The sequence below is a fragment of the Macrobrachium nipponense genome, chromosome 10 (genome assembly GCF_015104395.2).
Source record: "Macrobrachium nipponense isolate FS-2020 chromosome 10, ASM1510439v2, whole genome shotgun sequence".
In the NCBI taxonomy this organism is placed as follows: Eukaryota; Metazoa; Arthropoda; class Malacostraca; order Decapoda; family Palaemonidae; genus Macrobrachium; species Macrobrachium nipponense.
In genome coordinates, this window is record NC_087204.1 from 74,687,778 (window position 1) to 74,707,606 (window position 19,829).

Here is a 19,829-nt window from a genome sequence, read left to right on the forward strand (position 1 = left end):
CTAATATCAAAGAAATATTTTTTAGTCTCGTCTTGTAGCATGGTATTGTGTCGTAATGATAAACACCATGACATGCGTTAACAGGATATTAATCTCGTTTTTTTATTTGGTAAACGTGGAACCCCGAGCGTCAGGCAAACCGACCACCATCAATCTCTCTCTCTCTCTCTCGTCTCCCATCTCTCGTCTACTCATCTCTCTCCTCTCTCTCGTCTCTCTCTCCCTCTCTCTCTCTCTCATCTCTCTCTCTCTCTCCGTCTCCTCTCTCCCAACGCCGCGTCTCGTCTCTCTCTTCGCTCCCCCGGCACTCCTCTCTCTCTCGTCTCTCTCTTCGCAACTCCTCTCTCATCTTCTCTCTCTCAGGCACTCTCTCTCTATTCTGACAGGTAATCAAAATGAGAGTCAAGTTATATAAAAAATAACTATTTATTTAACAATGGAAAGATAATTCAAGTCTCACTGACTAACTACTCAGTTAACCCCCCAACATTAAAATGTCTAAAACAGTAATTTGTCACACCAATTGTCTATTCTCCCATATGGGACTTTCTGTCCCCCTAGGACTCTCGGTCCCCCCCTGCCAGAATCGTCTGTTTCAAAGACACGAGAAACACACTGGTTAGCACACATAAGTTTAAAGACAAAGTTAAAGATTAAACATTCTTACAATGTGTAACAAGCCATCCTTTTGGCTAAAGTAAAGGTAACTTACCCATTGCAGCCCAGAATATTATTCACTTAATACAAATAAACTTTCGCAGAGCTCTCCCGGCATCTTGCCTTTCTCCCATACACTTGGCTAAAGACGCCATTATCAAAGGAAGAGGCGCAAACGCACATATGAATGCACACTTCGTTAACGCCCCTTGTTACTGGCTACAACCAGTTTCTCAAAGGCACTTTGAAAAGACCCATGAACTCACATAACTACAAATTACAACCCCTAGGACTCACAGAAGCTCGGCCACGCTAAATTGCTAGCTCCTGCCTAGCAAATGGTCAAACAAAACAGCTCATATAATATAAAAACATTGGCCGGCTTAAAATAAAATAATAACAACTGCACGTCTCTGGCAGCACAAAGTAAAGTCTATCACGCTTCATCTCAAATAACACTAGAATTTTCTCTCATTTTGGATTCTTGAATATCCCTCTTTGTCTGCAACTGGCTGCTCAAACTGTAGCAGGCTGTAGGAAGGCTAACGGCCTCCCACTTGTAGCAGACTTCTAACGGCTTCTGTAGACGAAAAACGCTGTAGAACTTGTAGACTCGTGGAAACTCTCGTAATCACGCTGGATAAACGACAGCAATCTCTGTACGGCTGGTGGACGTCTTGCTAGCGTCGGGGAACGACTTTTGGGGGTGACTAAGGGTTTTTATGATTTCTGATCACAGCAGTCATTTTTCTGAATTGGGTAAAGGGAAAATTTGGGCTTTTTGTTTCCCAAATTCTCCTTTTCCAAGAAGAGTGCACATTACAATTTTGTTGGCATGCTTGCTTGTTGAGTTACAACAGAGTCCTCAAACAGGTCCTTATAGAAGGGGTTAGACTGTAATACAGCAGTCATATTGGGAAGTGACTTGTTGGAGCCTTCCCATGTTTCCATTTGCACTTTTATGCTCCAGTCTAAAAAGTCATAGAGTGCTTCCCATGGGGTTCTCAAAAGACTCTTAGCCACAACAGCAAAAATTGTTCTGGACTCTTCTGGAAGTCTTTTGGTGGCAACAACCTCTAGCAAGGTGGAAGAGGTTAAGATACTAAAGAGGTGGGTCCTAGCACGGAATTCTGATGACGCTGTCTCATCTGAGATTCTTTTTATTGTAGTCCCAAATTGCTGAGTAGCTACATTTATAGGGAGCTTTTTCCTTTCAAAAGGGAGTTGAAGCATTGCCTTAGCTTCTCCAGGTGCTTGTTCGAGACCACAGCACCAAGTTCTATCAGAAAACGAGAGCGCCCTCGAGACTCCTGAAATGTAAGACTCCAGAGGAGAATGTGAATCGGCTCCCGCCCTATGACCTATGAGTGGGAAGAGGCAATGAGAAAACCCTGTTTACCCAAAGAGAGGCAGTCCCTTAGAAGTCCCATAGGACTTCTAAAGAGAATCTCCTCCCTGCTTCTCCAGGTGTTTGGACGAGACCGAGGCACCAGACTGGGCCCCACCCCAGTACTGGGGTAGTACTGGCAGGGAGAGCCACAACATCTGCATGTCCTGGCTCATTCTCTCACCCTGTACCTGCACCAGTATGGTGAGAGGTCTCTCCGGCACCAGTTCAGGATACAGTGGTCCCCCCCCCAATATTCGTGGGGGGGTGCATACCAGACACCCCACGAATAGTTGGAACCCCTATAAAAATGTTTAAAATGGCCTATTTTGTTAGTTAAAACTCAAGAAAAACCCAATACAAATTTCTATAGCTGGTTTTTAAATAGTTTTATCACAAAAAGTGCATTTTATGATGAAATTGATAAAAAAAACTGGAATTTTCTAATAGAAAAATACAGTGAATAGGTGAATTTCCCATGAATAATAGGGGGAAATGTTCCAGAGAGAAATCTGCAAATAAGAGTCTGCGAATCCAGCGAACGCGAATACGGGGGTCCACTGTACTCAAGACTCAGTAGAAACTTGAGTACTCAAGAGTGTCTCAGGTGAAACCCTGACACAGCATCAGTCTTAGAAGCAGACTTCTTAGAACTGGCAACAAGAGTGGAAACCGAAGTCTGCGCACCCGATGGCTCCCAAAAGCGCAAGACCCTGTGAGGTATGCTATTTGGTTCCTGAGCCCAAGGGCCCAGAAAGAGCCAACGACAGAAACCACTGCTTCCTTGAAAGGAGGCAGCCCCTTAGAAGCATCGCAAAGGAACTTCTTAAGGGGGGTTGAAGTAACCTTACTCTTCCTTGACTGATGAGTCTTGGCAGAAGAAGGGAAGAAGGCAGCAGACGCAGGTGAGGATAAGTTTGAAGAAGGTGCTCCTCTCACAAGACTTCTTCCTCGAACTCCTCTCCAACATTTTCAACAGGAGGAAGCACAAGCATTGCCAGGCCAGTTAGGGCAGGAGCACAACAGGAGTGGCCCTAGCAACACGAACATCAGGGGTAGCAATGGGAAGTTGCAGCAGGAGAACATACAGAAGCAGCCCAGCTGAGAATAGCCACAGGCTAATCACCTAGGAACTAGGTGTAATCAAGACAGGAGGCACAACAGGAGTAGATGGACTACAGGTACAAGGCAGTGCCACACCGTACAGGAGTGCCAGTGCCACATCATACACGAGTGCAAAAGTTGAAAATCCTAAAGGAAACAAAAATCAGCAATGACAATCCAGCCATCTACTGCTACGCTTATGATGGTCATTATCAACCTGAAGAAAAGAGCAAATATGATTAGTCAAAAAGGACTCCCCTCACTCCATTGGTAATTGTCCTATGATGCAGGAGGAAGCCTTGTCTTGTCCAACATCCAAAGATGGGGGTGAATGTTATGCCCTTGGCTGCTGGCTCTGAGACACATGCTGGGGGAAGGCAGCCTATGCAAGGCTATCACAAGTCGTGGATTTGTATATTAAAAAACATCAAACACACTACTAATATATTTCAGCATATACAAAAAATAGGAAAAGAAAAGATCCCACCAGGAAAAGTGGGTTTAACGACAGTCCGGCAAAGAGCTCACAAAAACATGTCTGCATCGCATGATGGCCGAAGCAAAATCACAATTTTCGAAAGTAAACTGTATTTTTCCTGACTATACAAACCTAAGGTCCTGTACAATATGAACTACTTACAGCATAGCTGGAACACAGCCATTAAAATTCTTGAACAAGGTGGTTAGGCAGTAACTATGTCTGGTAGGCAGGGAGACCCCACCTGCAAACATTCCCAATGTGCCTTTCAGCCCAGGTTTCAGATTGAGGTGAAATCAGAGGAATTTATTTCTGGTAATAGAAATTCATTTCTCGATATGGTTTATATCAAACAGAAGCAGTAGGTCCCTTTGCTGGGTAACCAATTGGGTCCTAGCCATTTAAAAATATGTATGTAATCCTTAGGTCCAGCCCTAGGAGAGCTGTTAATCAGCTCAGTGGTCTGGTAAAACTAAGACATACTTAAATTTTTTTCCAGATTGAGAGGTGGCATGAAGTGGGTATTAGTATAAAGGACCTCAGGTTCATATAGTTAAGAAAAATAGAATTTGCTTTCAAAAACTGTGATTTGTTCCTACACAATATATAAACCCAGGTCCTTTACAGCAGGAAGACTCACTTATTGGAGGAAGGAATCTTAGTGAGTCTAGAACTGACTGGAGTTCAGCATACTTGGGCTGAGAGAGCAAGGAGGAGTGCCCTGCCTCTGACAAATTGGTCGGAGTATAAGAACTGCAATATCAAGAGTCAGACTTCTGGGCCTTTTCGATAATCACTGCCTGTGTCTCTTTCCTCCCCTTGCTAGAGTAAGGAGTGCGATTGCTTCTAAGATTCTGATAAGAAATATAGAAGGGAAACTTGATGTGTAGGCTTACCACATCAAATGCCCGACCAGCAAGTGTAAGTTTGAGTCCTATACTCAACCCAAAGGAAGAGAAATACAAGGACAAGGAAGGAAAAGGAGGAGAGGGTAGCCACTCTTGCATCCTTCTTACTTTTAGAACCAGACATCTTAGATGAGATGCAACTTGTCCTCTTGAAGGAGCTGGGTAAGCAAACACAACTTGTTGAGCATCCATCATAGGTTCAAGGAAAAACCATACCAAGGACCTGTGGGCAAAGACCTGAAGGAAGAAAGACATAATATGGTCCTAATGGGAATACATCTATCTTCCAGTCCGACATTTTTCAGAATGCAATGAAAGGACCAAGTCACTGGCACTGTGCTCTCCCAGGAAAAGTGTGCAGGTGATGTAGCTTTCAGCAGAAAAGTTCCTCACATTCTCACAGGACTTGGAGGAAGCAATGTCCTTAGGCACTTTTCCATTGGCGAGTCAGTAAGAGAGAAAGGAAATCAACATCCAATGAAGAGTGCCCAAGAAACAACAGTAATAAATAGACAAAGACCAAGATTCGGGGATCATGAAGGCTTGGTTCGAACCCATCAAACAGATGCCGAATGATTCAATATCTGAAGAAGGAGTTGTGGGCATGAAACCTGCCTTTTGTAGGTGATGTTGAAGATTATCCATGCAACTCGACTATCCTCTTCACAAATGCCAGAGAGAGACGGAATGCAGTCTTGAAAAACAAAACTGTCTGATGATTCTCGCAAGGGCTCATGTGTCCTAAACGAGTCAAATGCCACCCAAAGGCCTGTGGTGGCAAGACAGAGAAAAGTTTCTCATCAGTAGTAGAATCTAAACTAAGGAGAAACAATACCAACTTGAAATTCTAGGTTGAGTATGGACCTACGTCTTTCATAATTGATTCGGAAAGAAATTAACTGTCACGATTCTGATCAGAGAAAAAGTCCAGTCAATGATCAGTGACACCAATCAGTGAAGACTGCTCTTCTTCTTCCTAGCTTAAACCCATTTTTATATGGGGCTGTTGTGAATGAGTCATCTCCATCGATTTCTGTCCTGTGCCTCGTTCTCATTTATGTCTTTTAGAGAAGCAGTGCCATGGTGCATATTATATGCGGATGACATTGTGTTGTGTTCAGAGGGGAGAGAGGAGTTGGAGGGGAGATTGGAGAGGTGGAGAGCAGCACTTGAGGAAAGAAGAATGAAAATAAGAAAAATAAGAAGATAAAAAAACTGAATATATGTGTTCCAGTATTACTGAGGACGGTGGAAGTAGCATATAATTGGGTGGGGAAGAAATATAGAAAGTACAGAAGTTCAAGTACTTAGGGTCCGTATTAAAGGATAGTGGAAGCATGGACCAAGAGGTGAGACATCGGATTCAGGCAGGATGGAATAACTGGAGGTTTGCATCAGGAGTCCTCTGTGACAAGGTCCCTCTGAAATTGAAGGGAAAGTTTCATAGGACAGTGGTCAGACCAGCAATGTTATATGGTTGCTGTTATATGGAACAGAAACAGCAAGTATGAGAAAAACAGAGAAGAAGATGGATGTACCAGAAATGGTAATGTTGAGATGGATGTCGGGAGTAACAAGGGAAGATAGGATTAGAAAGGAGTATAGTACTTAAGTGAAGACAGCTCTAATCCCTGAAATTTATAAAGTTATAAAGGACTAAAAGATAATTTCAGCTATTTCATTGCTGTTCAGCATAAAAGCTTGTTCTTGCATTGAAGGCTTGTTGTCTTTAGCCATGTAAAACACAAGGCTGTACTACTTGACCAACTGCTTCTTGTCACTACATAGGTTGGTTTAGTGAGGAACTCTTCTCTTCACCTGGGAAGCAGAGCTATCAGGGCAGAAGTCTTCTGACATACACTGCAATTCGGGGTGAAAAACTATTAGCTGAACACTTCAAATTAGAAAAATGTAGATAACTTCTGTTGTACTGTGGGGTAAACAGAAAGATGGTTGAGTCTAATAAGACATACAGTGGCCCCCAGTTTTACGTGTTTCACATATTTGCAGTCCACTTTGTTGCAGATTTTTGTGGAACACATCATTCACTTTTCCACGGGGAACTTTCACTAAAATGCAAATTTTTTTTCTTTGGACCATATCTCTATAATTAATACTAATTTGTTTTTCGTAGAGCAACACTACTTATTCAATAATTACTATATGTATTTGTTTATAGTATTGTGTTTGTGACTAAATACTGATTTTTATGATAAAAAAGATTTACAGCATACTTACAATGTAGCTCATACCAGGTTGGGCCCCATACTGAGCATAATAGGTCTCTCTCTCTCTCTCTCTCTCTCTCTCTCTCTCTCTCTCTCTCTCTCTCTCTCTCTCTCAACGGTACGTAATTAAGATGTATTTGAAATTATATTGCTGTGAAGATTTTTGATGATGGAACATACTGTACATTATTTAAAATATTCAGTAATTATTTTAATTTTATTTTCCAGTAAAAGCAGACTGAAACATAAAATGAAAATAATTATTGAATATTTTAAATATTCTACAATATGCACTATCATAAAAAAACTTTACAGTAACATACAGTAAAACCTCGGTTTTCATACACCCCTCTTTTCATATGTTTCAGTTTTCGTACTTTTTTTTTTTTTTTTTTTTTTTTTTTTTTTTTTTTTTTTTTTTTTTTTTTTTTTTTTTTTTTTTTTTTTTTTTTTTTTTTTTTTTTTTTTTTTTTTTTTTTTTTTTTTACAAAAGTTTGCCTCTTATCGCACTTCCCTGGGTCGTACACTCAGAAACGCTCCATCCAAGGTACAGTGTGTGACCGGGCCCAGTATCAACCACCTAAACAAAGCATCCCATCTTCTTTTGTAACCCATTCTGCTTTTGAGTTTGCTGTTTTTGTGTTTTTTTTTTAGTGTAACTACTAAATAAGCCATCATGGGGCCAAGAAAAGTTCCAACTGCTAGCCCTTCCATAAAAAGATAAGAGCGAAAGACTATAGAATTTAAGAAAGAACTCATTAGCAAGTGTTGGAGGAAGCTGCATGTTCCAATTCCTTAGTGAGAAAAAAAAAAAAAAATGCCTACAAGCAACTGCTGTTAGTGAATTAAGGCCAACAAAGGCTGGTTTGAAGAATTCAGAAAATGAATGGGCATACATAATGTGCCTATTTCAGGGAATAAGGACATGTTTGCAAAGTGGAATGATGTAAAAAATTTTGTGGAGAATTATTATCCCAACAAAGAAGTTGTAATCTGTCTCCAACATGTTTAATGACATGGCTGTGTTTAACCTAAAGTTAAACACAGCAAATTTTAAAGAAATGCAATAAATCAATCTCTGGACAGTTTTGTTGTGCAACAAGAGGAAAACCGTTTTGAGTTTCAAGTTCCTGTCTGATGAATGACATAAAAGGTCCTAAGGAGCTTTAGTGAAACTTCTCAGGACCAAGGAAACATCCCATGTTGGAGGCTTGAGCTCTCTAGGAGAACACAACTGCTCAAACCCCTTAAACAGCTAGGAGAGTTCCCAGGATAAGATGTCGATACTACTGAGACGTAACACTAAACTCAGGGCCACCCTGTAGCCTATAATGGCAGAAACAAGCAAGCCTTTCTCATCCCTGAGGAAGACCAAAAAGTCTGCTATGCACTGAATACAGGTTCTGAGTGAAGAAAAACCGTTTACGATGCCAATTACAGTAGATCGCCCATTTACCTTGGTAAGCGGCAGAGGTAGATTTTCTGAGATTGCTGGACATATGCCCTGCTGTCTTCTGAGAAAAGCCTCTCGCTTGAAGGAGATACTTGATAGCCTCCAACTGTGAAGAGACAGGGATTCTACTGACTGGTGGAATCTTTCTACGTTTGGGTGACAAAGAAGATTCCGCCATGGGAGGATCTCCCTTGGCACCTCCGACAACAACGACAGCAGATCCGGAAACCATTCCGCCTGTGGCCACAGAGGAGCTACCAATGTCATCCTTGGACTCTGCAAACTCATCAACATGTTCAGGACTTGATGGATCAAACAAAATGGAGGGGAGGGAAGGCATACACCTCCAGGTTGTCCTAGGGATGTTGGAGCTTGTCCTCCGCTAACACCAGAGGATACGGAACCACCGATATACCTGGCTGAGAGCTCCACTGAATTGCTGACTGCCCACTAGTGAACTTCAACTGTCAAGGCGTGAAGTTGACACGAAACTAGTCACCCCTGCTTATTCCTTCAGACCCAGAAAGGCTGCCTTTAACTATAAGATGTTGATATGTTGCTGTCTGTCCTCCAAACTCCAAACACGCAAAGTAATGAGGCCGCCTAAATGAGGGCCCCAAACGGCAAGGAACACCCTTCAAGAGACTCTGGTTGTCCAACCACCAACAAAGATCTTCTCTCACTTCTAGAGACAGAAGCACCCCTATCAGGAGCGAGTACCCTGCTGGAGACCAAAAGTCCCTCAGTCTCTATTGCAGAGACCAAAGATGAAGTTGCCCATGAGGGACCAGCTTCTGCAGAGTAGACAAAATCCCCAGAAGAATCTGCTATGGAGGAGGTATGGAGTTCCATTTGACAACGTCTGTGTGTGTGTGTATGTGAGAGAGAGAGAGAGAGAGAGAGAGAGAGAGAGAGAGAGAGAGAGAGAGAGAGTAATTGGTGGTTGGATGGTTAACGACTGTATTGGCTGTTGGTGAGTTCTGGGTTGTCTGTTGTTAGAGATCAGAGTTCTATGATTTTGGTTAGTTTTTGGCCAGTCTTTGGTGAGAGCTGGTGACAGTTAGTAGTGTTGGCAGCATTTTAGTGAAGGCACTGATATTCAGCTAAGTTGTGTATTTTTGTTTGTTATTTGGTTGTTGTTAAGTTAGTGTTGTTTGCTTAAAGTTGTTGTGCCTGTGCTGTTGTGATTTTTTGCATTATTTGTGCAGTGGTCTTTTGTGTTGTGTTGAGCTTTTTTGTTTTTTGTTAGCTATATGTGAGTTTGTGTGTTCCTTGTTGTTGCTGAGTGTTAGTAGTTGCCTGTTGTTTCTGTGTTGCTGTGTTTTTTGTGGTTTGTGTTGTTTTGTGGTTGTGTTCCTTACTTGTTGTTGTGTTGTTATTGAGTTGTTGGGTTGCAGTCCTTGGGTGTTGTGTTGTTTGATTGTGGTTCTTGGTGGTGGTTGTTAGGTTGTTAGTGTCTCAGCGACCTTGACCGGCGGACAGCACAGCATAGCCCTGGAGTATCTGGAGTTGGTAAGTACATGTATTTTGTTTTTTGTTTTTGTGTGGATATAGGTCGATTGTCCTGCGTGTATTCTGTAGAGTAAAGAGGAAAGTGTGACAGAGGGTGAGTTTGGTAGCCAGATAGATTAAGTTTGTGTGTGTGTGTGTTGGGGGGGGGTTTGCAATTGCTTTTAAGCTTGTGATTCCGCCACATTATTTTTTGGCGCCCAAACAGGGACTGATGGTGCGACAGCTGCAGGATTGATTGGGTAGTGAGTTGTGTAATGTGGATAAAGTGAGGATGGAAGGGTGCGATAGAGAGGTGAAGGAGGAGGTGAGGAGGGTTGGCTTGAGGGAAGACTAAGGAAGGTTCGAAGTGGAGAATGAGAGGCTGAGGGTTAGAGAATGTGAGGTGTTGGAGGAGCTGAAGAGCGAGTTAGAGGAAACGAGAGGAATGCTAAGGAGTGCAAAAATGGAAATGAAAGAAGAGGTGAGAGCAGAAGAGAGAATGGTTGAAAAAATGGACAAAAATTTGGGGTAATGATGAATGCAGTGCAAGAGATGATGCAGGAAATGATGAAGGGATTCATGGGAGAGGGAGCTGTAGGAGGTAGGCCTACTGGGTCTTGTGACAGGCCCAGGACTGGCCCAGGAGTGGTAAAGGAAGTTAAAGAGCGAGTGGATGAGAGTACGAGTGACGAAGGTGATTTGGTTGTGGTAGGTAAGGGAAAGAAGGGGAAGACACACGATAAGGATAAACCTGAGGACAAGAATAAGAAGAGGGCTGAGGAAAAGAAGAAGACTATGGGAAAGAAGGTTGGTAAAGGTGATGGACAGGATGAAAGTAGGACTGAATACATTGGGGAAAGGGCTGAGAGTAATTTGGATAGCGGTCAGTGGAAACAGGTAGGTAGAAAGAAGGGTAAGAAAAGTGTAGTCAAGAGTATGGACGTGAGTGTGGAAGTGGATTTGCTGTATTCTGAAGGGGGAAAGAAGGGTCAAAATGGAAGTAGCAAAAGTGAGAGTGAGAGTGAGCGGGAAGTATGAAAGGCTGTGTATATGAGAGAGGTACCCCGATGTGCACAATACGAGGAATATGGTAGTAGTGACATAGGGAACTTTTTTAAGGAATATGAGAGGTATTGTGGGGCAAAGTATGGGGATAACAAGAGGGTTTGGGCAAGAGAGTTAGGTAGCTTTTGACAGGACTTTTGTTGAGTATGTATGGGGTAATGATGGGTGTAGGGAATGTGCTGTATAAGAGTGTGAAAGCTAGGATTGTAGAACAGGCAAAGAGGATAAAGGATACTGTTAGACATAGGAGAAAACAAGATTTTGAAGAGGCAAGAATGAATGTTGGTGACTCGTTGTCAATGTATGTCTGTAGGTTAGAAACATTAGCCAGGAAAAAGTTTGGGTACGAAGGGATAAATCAGTGTAAGGAGTTAGTGCTAAAGTTGTTGGCGACTGTATCAGAGTGTATTTGAGTTTATATATCTGAAACGTAAGGAGAAAATGCGATGGACGAATGAAAGGTTAACTTGGAACAGCATTTTAGAAATAGTAGAGGATTATGAGTTAGATAGGTGTATGAAAGAGAGTAGAAGTGTTAGTGTTAGGACTGAAGTAGCTGAGGTTGTACCAGAGTTTAAAAGCTATAGGGAGGCAGTTTTGGAGGGGCTGAGGCGAATGGCAGAGCAAGTGGTAGATAGGAGTGTTAGGGCAAGTAACGTGAGTGTAGTTAGCCTTAAAAGAGATAGGAGTGCGAGTGTTGGAAGAGTGGGGTCAGTTATTTGTGAGCGAGAGCAGCAGTGTTATAGATGTGGTGAGCGAGGACACAGGAAGAATGAATGTCGGTGGGCGTTTGGAGCGTGCTTCGGGTGTGGGCAAACGGGGCATTTAGTGAGCGAGTGTAAGAAAGATAGGGATATTAAATGTTATAGGTGTGGACAGGCAGGGCACATAGGTAGTGGATGTTGGGGTACCCATATGAACGTAGTTTGTGGCAACTGCAGGATGAACGGGCATTATGCTAGGATGTGTAAAGAACAGCATGCAAAATGTGTTGGATGCGGAATGGAGGGTCATGCGGCGAGTGTGTAGACGAAAGAGGATGAGTCAGGTTGGGAATTCGGGAAACTAGGTGTTAAGGGGATTCAGTTGGGTGGGTCCTCTAGTATGTGACAGTATGTTCGGGAGAATGTGATGAGTGAGTGGTTGAGGGTGAATAAATGTGAGCTGAGCATCATTGACCAAATGGTTCTGGAAGATCAGCAGTTGGTGTTGGTTGAGTATGGAAGAAAGCGGAAGGTAAGGAAAGGGAATGAAAGGGAGAAATGTGAACTGCATGATAGAGGGGTCAGTGTTAGGGTAAAATTGGTGGATAAGGCATGAAATACGGATGACTTTGAGGGGAGGAATAATGCATATAGTGTGTGTGGGTTTGAATTGTCAGGGTTTAGTGAAGTTTCACCAGGAAGGGAATTGGGTGGTAAGGATGTAGTTGGCAGTATGAATGAGTCTCTTCGGAAGTTTGGCAGGAGTGTAAATGAGGTAAGTGATTTGGTGGCAGAGTTACGAGAGATATTTGGACAAGAGTTAGAAGGGGTGGATGAGATGGTGAATGGGATTTGGGAGGATGGTAGTGAGGGAGATGGTAATGGTAGTCTGACTGGAAATGGTCTGGGAGAAATTGATGACAGTGTAACGGAGAGTGTGTATGAGGGCCCTCAAAACAAGATCTAGGGGACCTGTGTTCGAGCATCTGTGGGTGTTGCGGAAGGCTATTTAGTGTGGGTGTCGTAAGTGTAAGGAGATGTTGTCAAATGTAATGGGGGAGGAAATATGGAGGAGTTATGGAGTTCCATTTGACAACATCTCTGAGAGAGAGAGAGAGAGAGAGAGAGAGAGAGAGAGAGAGAGAGAGTAATTGGTGGTTAGATGGTTAACGACTGTATTGGCTGTTGATGAGTTCTGGGTTGTCTGCTGTTAGAGATCAGAGTTCTGTGTTTATGGTTAGTTTTTGGTCAGTCTTTGGTGAGAGCTGGTGACAGTTAGTAGTGTTGACAGCATTTTAGTGAAGGCATTGATATTCAGCTGAGTTGTGTGTTTTTGTGTTATTTGGTTGTTGTTAAGTTAGTATTGTTTGCTTAGAGTTGTTGTGCCTGTGCTGTTGTGATTTTTTGTGTTATTTGTGCAGTGGTCTTTTGTTGTGTTGTTGAGTTTTTGTTATTAGCTATATGTGAGGTTGTGGTTGTGTTCCTTGGTTGTTTGCTGTGTTGTTAGGTTGTGGTTGTGTTCCTTGGTTGTTTGCTGTGTTGTTGAGTTGTGGTTGTGTTCCTTGCTTGTTGTTGTGTTGCTATTGAGTTGTTGGGTGGCAGTCCTTGGGTGTTGTGTTGTTTGATTGTGGTTTTTGGTGGTGGTTGTTAGTGTCTCAGCGACCTTGACCGGCGGACAGCACAGCATAGCCCTGGAGTATCTGGAGTTGGTATGTACATGTATTTTGTTTTTTGTTTTTGTGTGGGTATAGGTCAATTGTCCTGTGTGTATTCTGTAGTGTAAAGAGGAAAGTGTGACAGAGGGTGAGTTTGGTAGCCAGATAGATTAATTTTATGGGGGGGGGGGTTTCCAATTGCTTTTAAGCTTGTGATTCCGCCACACTCCCACTGATGAGCTGACTGATCCGGTTGTGACAGGAAGTCATGCGCCACTATTCACAACTTCTCTAACCTCTGATCCGACAAGAAAACTCTCGAGACTGGCATATCAATAACCATGCTTAGATGGAGAATCCTTTGACTGGGTACGAGATTTGACTTCTCTAGGTTCACCAGATGCTGAGTTCCAGACAAAACCAAACCAGATGATCTCTGTCCTGCAGCAGCTTCTCTCTGGAACTCGCTAAGACCAACTAATTGTCGAGGTACCTCAGCAAACAGATCCTTTGAGCATGAGGCCAAGTTGAGATGAAAGAGAAGGCTCTTGTGAACACCTGAAGGGCCGTGGGCAAACCGAAGCACAGGACTTTGAACTTGAAGGCCTTGTTTCCTAGAGAGAAGCGAAGAAACTTCCTGGACGAAGGATGAATAGGGATCTGGAAGCACATGTCCTTTAGATCTATTGACAGCATGAAGTCGTTTTCCCTCACAGCTCCCAACACTGATCTCAGGGTCTCCATCTTGAACCTCGTCTTCCTGACGAAATGACTCAAGATGAATAGGTTGATTACAGGTCTCCATAACCCTGACGCTTCGGGCACCAAGAAGATGTGACTGTAAAACCCCGGAGATGGATGCACCACTTCCTCTATTGTACCATTGTCCAGTATTTTCTAAACTTTCTCCTGGATAGCTAAGAACTTCGGAGAATCTAGGGGATACACTAGCCTGAGCAGAGGTTTGTCCGAGAGTGGGGGAGAGAAGTCGAATGGTAGTAGATATCCCACCCAAAGGACATCTACTACCAACTTCTCCACCCCATAACTCTGCCACTTGGCCCACTGGCCAGCAAGGCACCCCCCACCTGTGGCAAAGGAGAGGGGGAAGCGCCCAACCTATCACGACCCCCCTTATTTCTACCCCTGGAGCCCCTCCTTGACCTGTAAGCGAGGAACCAAAAGGGAAGTTCGTCCTCTGACTTACGCTGAGACGAATGGGAGGGCCCCACCTAACCTAACCTAACCTAACCCATCCCTCCTTGGCTTCCCTGCTTCTCCAGGTTTTACGATTCCTCGGAATCGAGACACCTGGTGGGAAACTGCCAAGACTGACGAGCACTTGGGGAGTGCTCAATACGTTGACAGAAAGGGACAAGTCACTTGTGAGGCCCGATCCCTTCCCTCATCCTGCACCACTGTCAGGACGGCGAAAGGTCTCTCCACCACTGACAGTGGATGAGCATGCCCCGTTGGAGGGCCGCGCACTTTGGGAAACTTGCGAACAAGAACCCAACACAGCACTTGTCTAGAGGCAAACCTCTAGACAGGTGCCGGGAATGCGAACCGAAGCCTGCACTCCCGCTGTTCCCGAAACTCAAGCCCAAGGGCAAGCGAATCAGTTTCCAAACCCGAAGGTTGGGAAGAGCTGATGAGATCCCATTGCCTCCTCAGGAGGAGGTAATCCCTTAGAAATCCTGCAGGAGGATTTCTTAGGGGAGAAGAAGCATCTTTCGTCTTATTTGCCAGAGGAGGCCAGTCCAGATTTGGGGGCCTCCTCGAACTTCAGAAAAGGAAAGAAAGTAGAATCAGCAACCAAAAGGTATGGGGGAATTGATGAATTGGTTGCATTTGACAACATTCTCAAGGGCTGGTTGTTTCATCTGTTGTCTTGTTGGGTTGTTTGCATTCGTCAGAAGTGATAGGAAGGGTCTTGGATGTTTTGCATATTCTTTTCATTTTGAGAGAGGGAGAGCATGAGAGACAGAAAAAGTATGAATGATGAATGGGTGGTTGACAAGTGATCGAGTGGCTCGGTTGCCAAGCATTCGGAGTCAGTCAGGAGCAGTCAGTCAATGAAGGCATTTGGAGTGAGAGGTCGTTAGTCAGTGCAGAAGTCTGTGTCTTTTTCACATAAGTTTTGGGTATTGAGTATAATTGAGTTCTGTTGTCTTTGTGTCCATCTGTGGTTGTCGAGTTGGAGAGTGATTTGTTGTCTGATGTTTGTGAATTGACGTGTAGTCTTGGTGCTTGTTTGGTGATTTTTGTGTTGGTATTCAGCGGTTTGTTGGTGACAGTTGGTTTGGTGTTTGGCGGTTTGCTAGTGGCAGTGGAGTTATTTTTTGACAGCCATACCATGTTAAAAGCACGCTTCTCACCCTGATTGTGTCAAGTTTCCTGGTGAGTAAATGTGTCTGAGATTGTGTTTTTTGCTTAGCTAAAACAAGTGTCATTTTAGTAATTAAAGTAACGTAAAGGGGAAAGTGTGGCTGGGGGAAATTTGTAAGCCTTAATTGACATAAATGTGGGGAAGTCTTGCTTGCTTGCTTAGCTTGTGATTCTGCCACATAATATTTTTGGCACCCAAACAGGGGACTGCTGGTGTGGCTGCAAAAGGATGACTGGCACAGCAGGGTCAGTATGACTGCTGAAGAGGTAAAAATGGAAGGGTTGAATGAGATTAGGAGGCTTAGGGAGGAACTGCGGTTGGCGAGGGAAGCTAGGGAATGGGTGGAAGTGGATAATGAGAGGCTGAGGATTGAGTTGAGAGGGATGATGAGGCGTGCGCAAGAGGGAATGAAAGAAAGAAGTGAAAGGGGCTGAAGAGCGAATGATTGAGAAAATGGATGAGAAGTTGGAGTTGGTGATGATTACTGTGCAGGAAATGTTTAGGGGACTTCTTGGAGAGGGGCTGTTGGAGGTAGGCTTCTTGGGTCTGGTGATAGACTTGAAGAGATGAAGAAGGTGAAAGGGCAAGTGGATGAGAGTATGAGTGAAGAGGGTGTGTTTGTGATAAGTGAGGAAAAGAAAGGAAAGCCACAGGACAAGGATAGAACTGAGGATAAGGGTAAGAAGGGATCTGAGAAGAAGAATAAGACTAAAGGGAAGAATTGGTAAGGATGATGGACAAGACAAGACAAGGACTGAGGACGTTGGGAAAAGGGCTGAGAGTAAGGGACAGGATGAGAGTGATTCGGATAGTGGTAGGTGGGAACAAGTAAGCAAGAAGAAGGGTAGGAAGCCTATGAGTATGGATGTGAGAATGGAAGTGGATTCATTGTATTCAGAAGAGGTTAAGAAGGGTCAGGATGGAAGTAGCGGTAGTGAGAATGAGAGTGAGCAAGAAATATTAAAGGCTGTGTATATGAGAGATAACCCGATGTGCACGATGCAAGGAATATGGTAGTAGGGATATAGGGGACTTTTTTTAAGGAATATGAGAAATATTGTACAGCAAAGTATGGGGATAATAGGAGAGTTTGGGTTAGGGAGTTAGGGGAATTTTTGACAGGATATTTGTTGAGTATGTATGGGATAATGATGAGTGTAGGGGATGTGTTGAATGAGAGTGTTAAGACTAGGATGATGGAGCAGGTTAGGAGGACAAAGAGTATTGTTAGGTATAAGAGGAAGAATGATTTTGAGGAGGCCAGAATGAATGTTGGTGAGTCGGAGTCAATGTAGGTGTACCGGTTAGAAATGTTAGCTAGGAAAAAGTTTGGGGATGAGGGAGTAAATGAGTGCAAGGAGTTAATGAGGAAGTTGTTAGTGACTGTGCCTGAGAGAGAGTATGATTTTATAAATTTGAAACGTAGGGAGACAGTAAGATGGACGAATGAGAGGTTGACATGGAATGATATCTTAGAGATAGTTGAGGATTATGAATTAGATAGATGTATGAAAAAGAGCAGAAGTGTTAGAGTCAAGATCAACGTGAATGAGTGTATGCCTGAGTTTAAAAGCTATAGGGAGGCAGTTTTAGAGGGGCTAAGGCAAATGGCAGAGCTAGTGGTCGATAGGAGCGTTAAGACCAGTAACGTAAGTTAGCTGTGAGCAGGAGCAGAAATGTTATATATGTGAAAAACCAGGGCATAAGAAGAACGAATGTCGATAGGCGTTAGGCGCTTATTTCGGGTGTGGGAAGACGGGACATTTAGTTAGTGAGTGTCAGAGAGATAGGGAAATTATATGTTATAGATGTGGGCAGACAGGGCATGTAGCTAGTGGATATCGGGGCACCTGTATGAATGTGCTTTGTGGTAACTGTGGAAAGAATGGGCACATCCCTGTGGAAGGTCATGTGGCGAGTGTGTGTAGGCGAAAGAGGATGAATCAGGCTGGGAATTTGGGAAACTGATGTTAAGTTGATTCAGTTGGGTAGGTCCTCTAGTGTGCAGGCAGTAAGGGTGATGCATGTGCAGGAAGGGTTGTTGCATGAGGAAGGGTTCAGGGATAGAGCCCATGAGTGCATAAGTATGAAGGTAAGATGCATGGGGGTGTGTTTGGTCCCTTTGATTGATACTGGCTACGGCTCCAACGTTCTCTTTAACCCTTAAACGCCGAATGGACGTAGTAAACGTCGAGTCAAAATGTCTCCCGTATGCCGAATGGACGTACCGTACATACGTCGACTCAAAACTTTTTTTTTAAAAATTCGTGGAAAAATACTTATAGGCCTACCAGCCGAAAACTTTTGAATCACGCTCCTTGGGGGATGCTGGGAGTTCACGGATCAAGGTGTTGTTTTGTTTACAATCGTTACGCAGGCACGCAAGCGCGAATTTCTTTCTTGCCGCACTAAAAAGTATCTGTGACACATCTCGGAAATTATTTCGTCACTTTGACATAATTTTTGTACCATTTTAAATTAGCCGTTACACAGTATTATATATGAAAATGTGCGCATTTTTATGTAGAATACAAAAAAAAATACTCATGATTGTAGCTTTTATCAATTTTGAGATATTTTTATATAAATAACGATAAGTGCCAAAATTTCAACCTTCGGTCAATTTTGACTCTACCGAAATGGTAAAAAAACGTAATTGTAAGCTAAAACTCTTATATTTTAGTAATATTCAATCATTTACCTTAATTTTGCAACTAATCGAAAGTCTCTAGCACAATATTTCGATTTATGATGAATTTATGAAAAAACTTTTTCCTTACGTCCGCGCGGTAACTCTTCCGAAAAAAATCATACATGCGATTGTGGTAATGTTTGCACCATTTTAAAATTAGCCGTTACATAAAGTTTTATATATGGAAATGTGCGAAATTTCATGCACAATACAACTAAAAACAACCCATGGTTGTAGCTTTTATCAATTTTGAAATATTTTCATATAAAAAATGATAAGTGACAAATTTTCAACCTTCGGTCAACTTTGACTCTACCGAAATGGTCGAAAAACGCAATTGTAAGCTAAAACGCTCATATTCTAGTAATATACAAGCATTTACCTTCATTTTGCAACAAATTGGAAGTCTCTAGCGCAATATTTCGATATATGGTGAATTTATGAAAAAAATAACATTTTCTTTACGTCCGCGCGGTAACTCTTCCGAAAAAATCATATGTGCAATTGTGGTAATAATTGCACCATTTTAAATTAGCCGTTACATAAAGTTTTATATATGAAAATGTGCGCAATTTCATGTAGAATACAACAAAAATAATTGAAGGTTGTAGCTTTTCTCATTTTTGAAATATTTGCATATAAATCACGATAAATAGAAAAAAAACCACGTTCGGTCAACTTTGACTCTACCGAAATGGTCGAAAGACGCAATTGTAAGCTAAAACTCTTACAGTCTAGTAATATTCAGTCATTTATCTTCATCGTGAAACAAATTCGAAGTCTCTAGCACAATATTAAATTTATGGTGAATTTAAAAAAAAAAACTTTCCTTCCCTCCGCGCGCGGATTCTCCGCCACAAATCTCCGAAATGCGTACGTCCTATTCTCGGAATATTTGCTCCGTTTCATATTAGGCATTTCATAGAGTTTTATATATGAAAATGTGCGCAATTTCATGTAGAATAAAACGAAAATTATTTGAAGGTTGTAGCTTTTCTTATATCTGAAATAATTGTATATAAAAATATATAAATAAAAAAAATCGACACTCGGTCAACTTTAACTCGTCAGATATGGTCGAAAACTGCAATTGTAAGCTAATACTCTTACAGTATAGTAATATTCAATCATTTGTCTTCATTTTGAAAGAAATTGGAAGTCTCTAGGACAATATTTAATTTGTTTACGTCCGCGCGTTACGAATTCATGCATTATTTTGTAATAATATTTTCTCTGTGTTGCTTTTATTGTTTTACAATGTGTTATATACCAAAATGATTGCAATTTAGTGTACATTACAACGAAAAAAAAGTAACTTGTTACCTTTAACCGTTTTGCGCACAGCGCGATTTGAATACAATTATATATGAAATTTTGTTTTTGCGCTATCATATATCGCATTATTTATATGTGATAATGATAATTTTTTTAATTTTTAATGGTTGCATACTAAACTTCAGCCAATGAAAAAAAACAAAAATAAACTCTTAATCTTGAAAAATAAGCGCGCTGTGATTTTTTGAAAAAAATATTTTTTCCGCTTCCGTGCTCACTCTGAAACACCTCCGGCACACGGGAGACTTTTTTTTTTTTACCGCTTCGGCGTTTAAGGGTTAAG

General features: G+C 42.3%; 1 protein-coding gene across 1 annotated transcript in view; it reads right to left on the bottom strand.

Annotated features, from left to right (window-relative positions):
* The window catches only part of LOC135224007 (protein KRI1 homolog), a 314,387-nt gene that overhangs the window by 34,838 nt on the left and 259,720 nt on the right, over positions 1-19,829 (bottom strand). The window contains exons 7-9 of the mRNA XM_064262932.1: positions 8,219-8,517; positions 7,086-7,276; positions 4,523-4,771 (exon numbers count right to left, since the gene is read on the bottom strand). Coding sequence (XP_064119002.1) covers positions 4,523-4,771; positions 7,086-7,276; positions 8,219-8,517 — 739 coding nt within the window. The remainder of the gene's footprint in view (positions 1-4,522; positions 4,772-7,085; positions 7,277-8,218; positions 8,518-19,829) is intronic.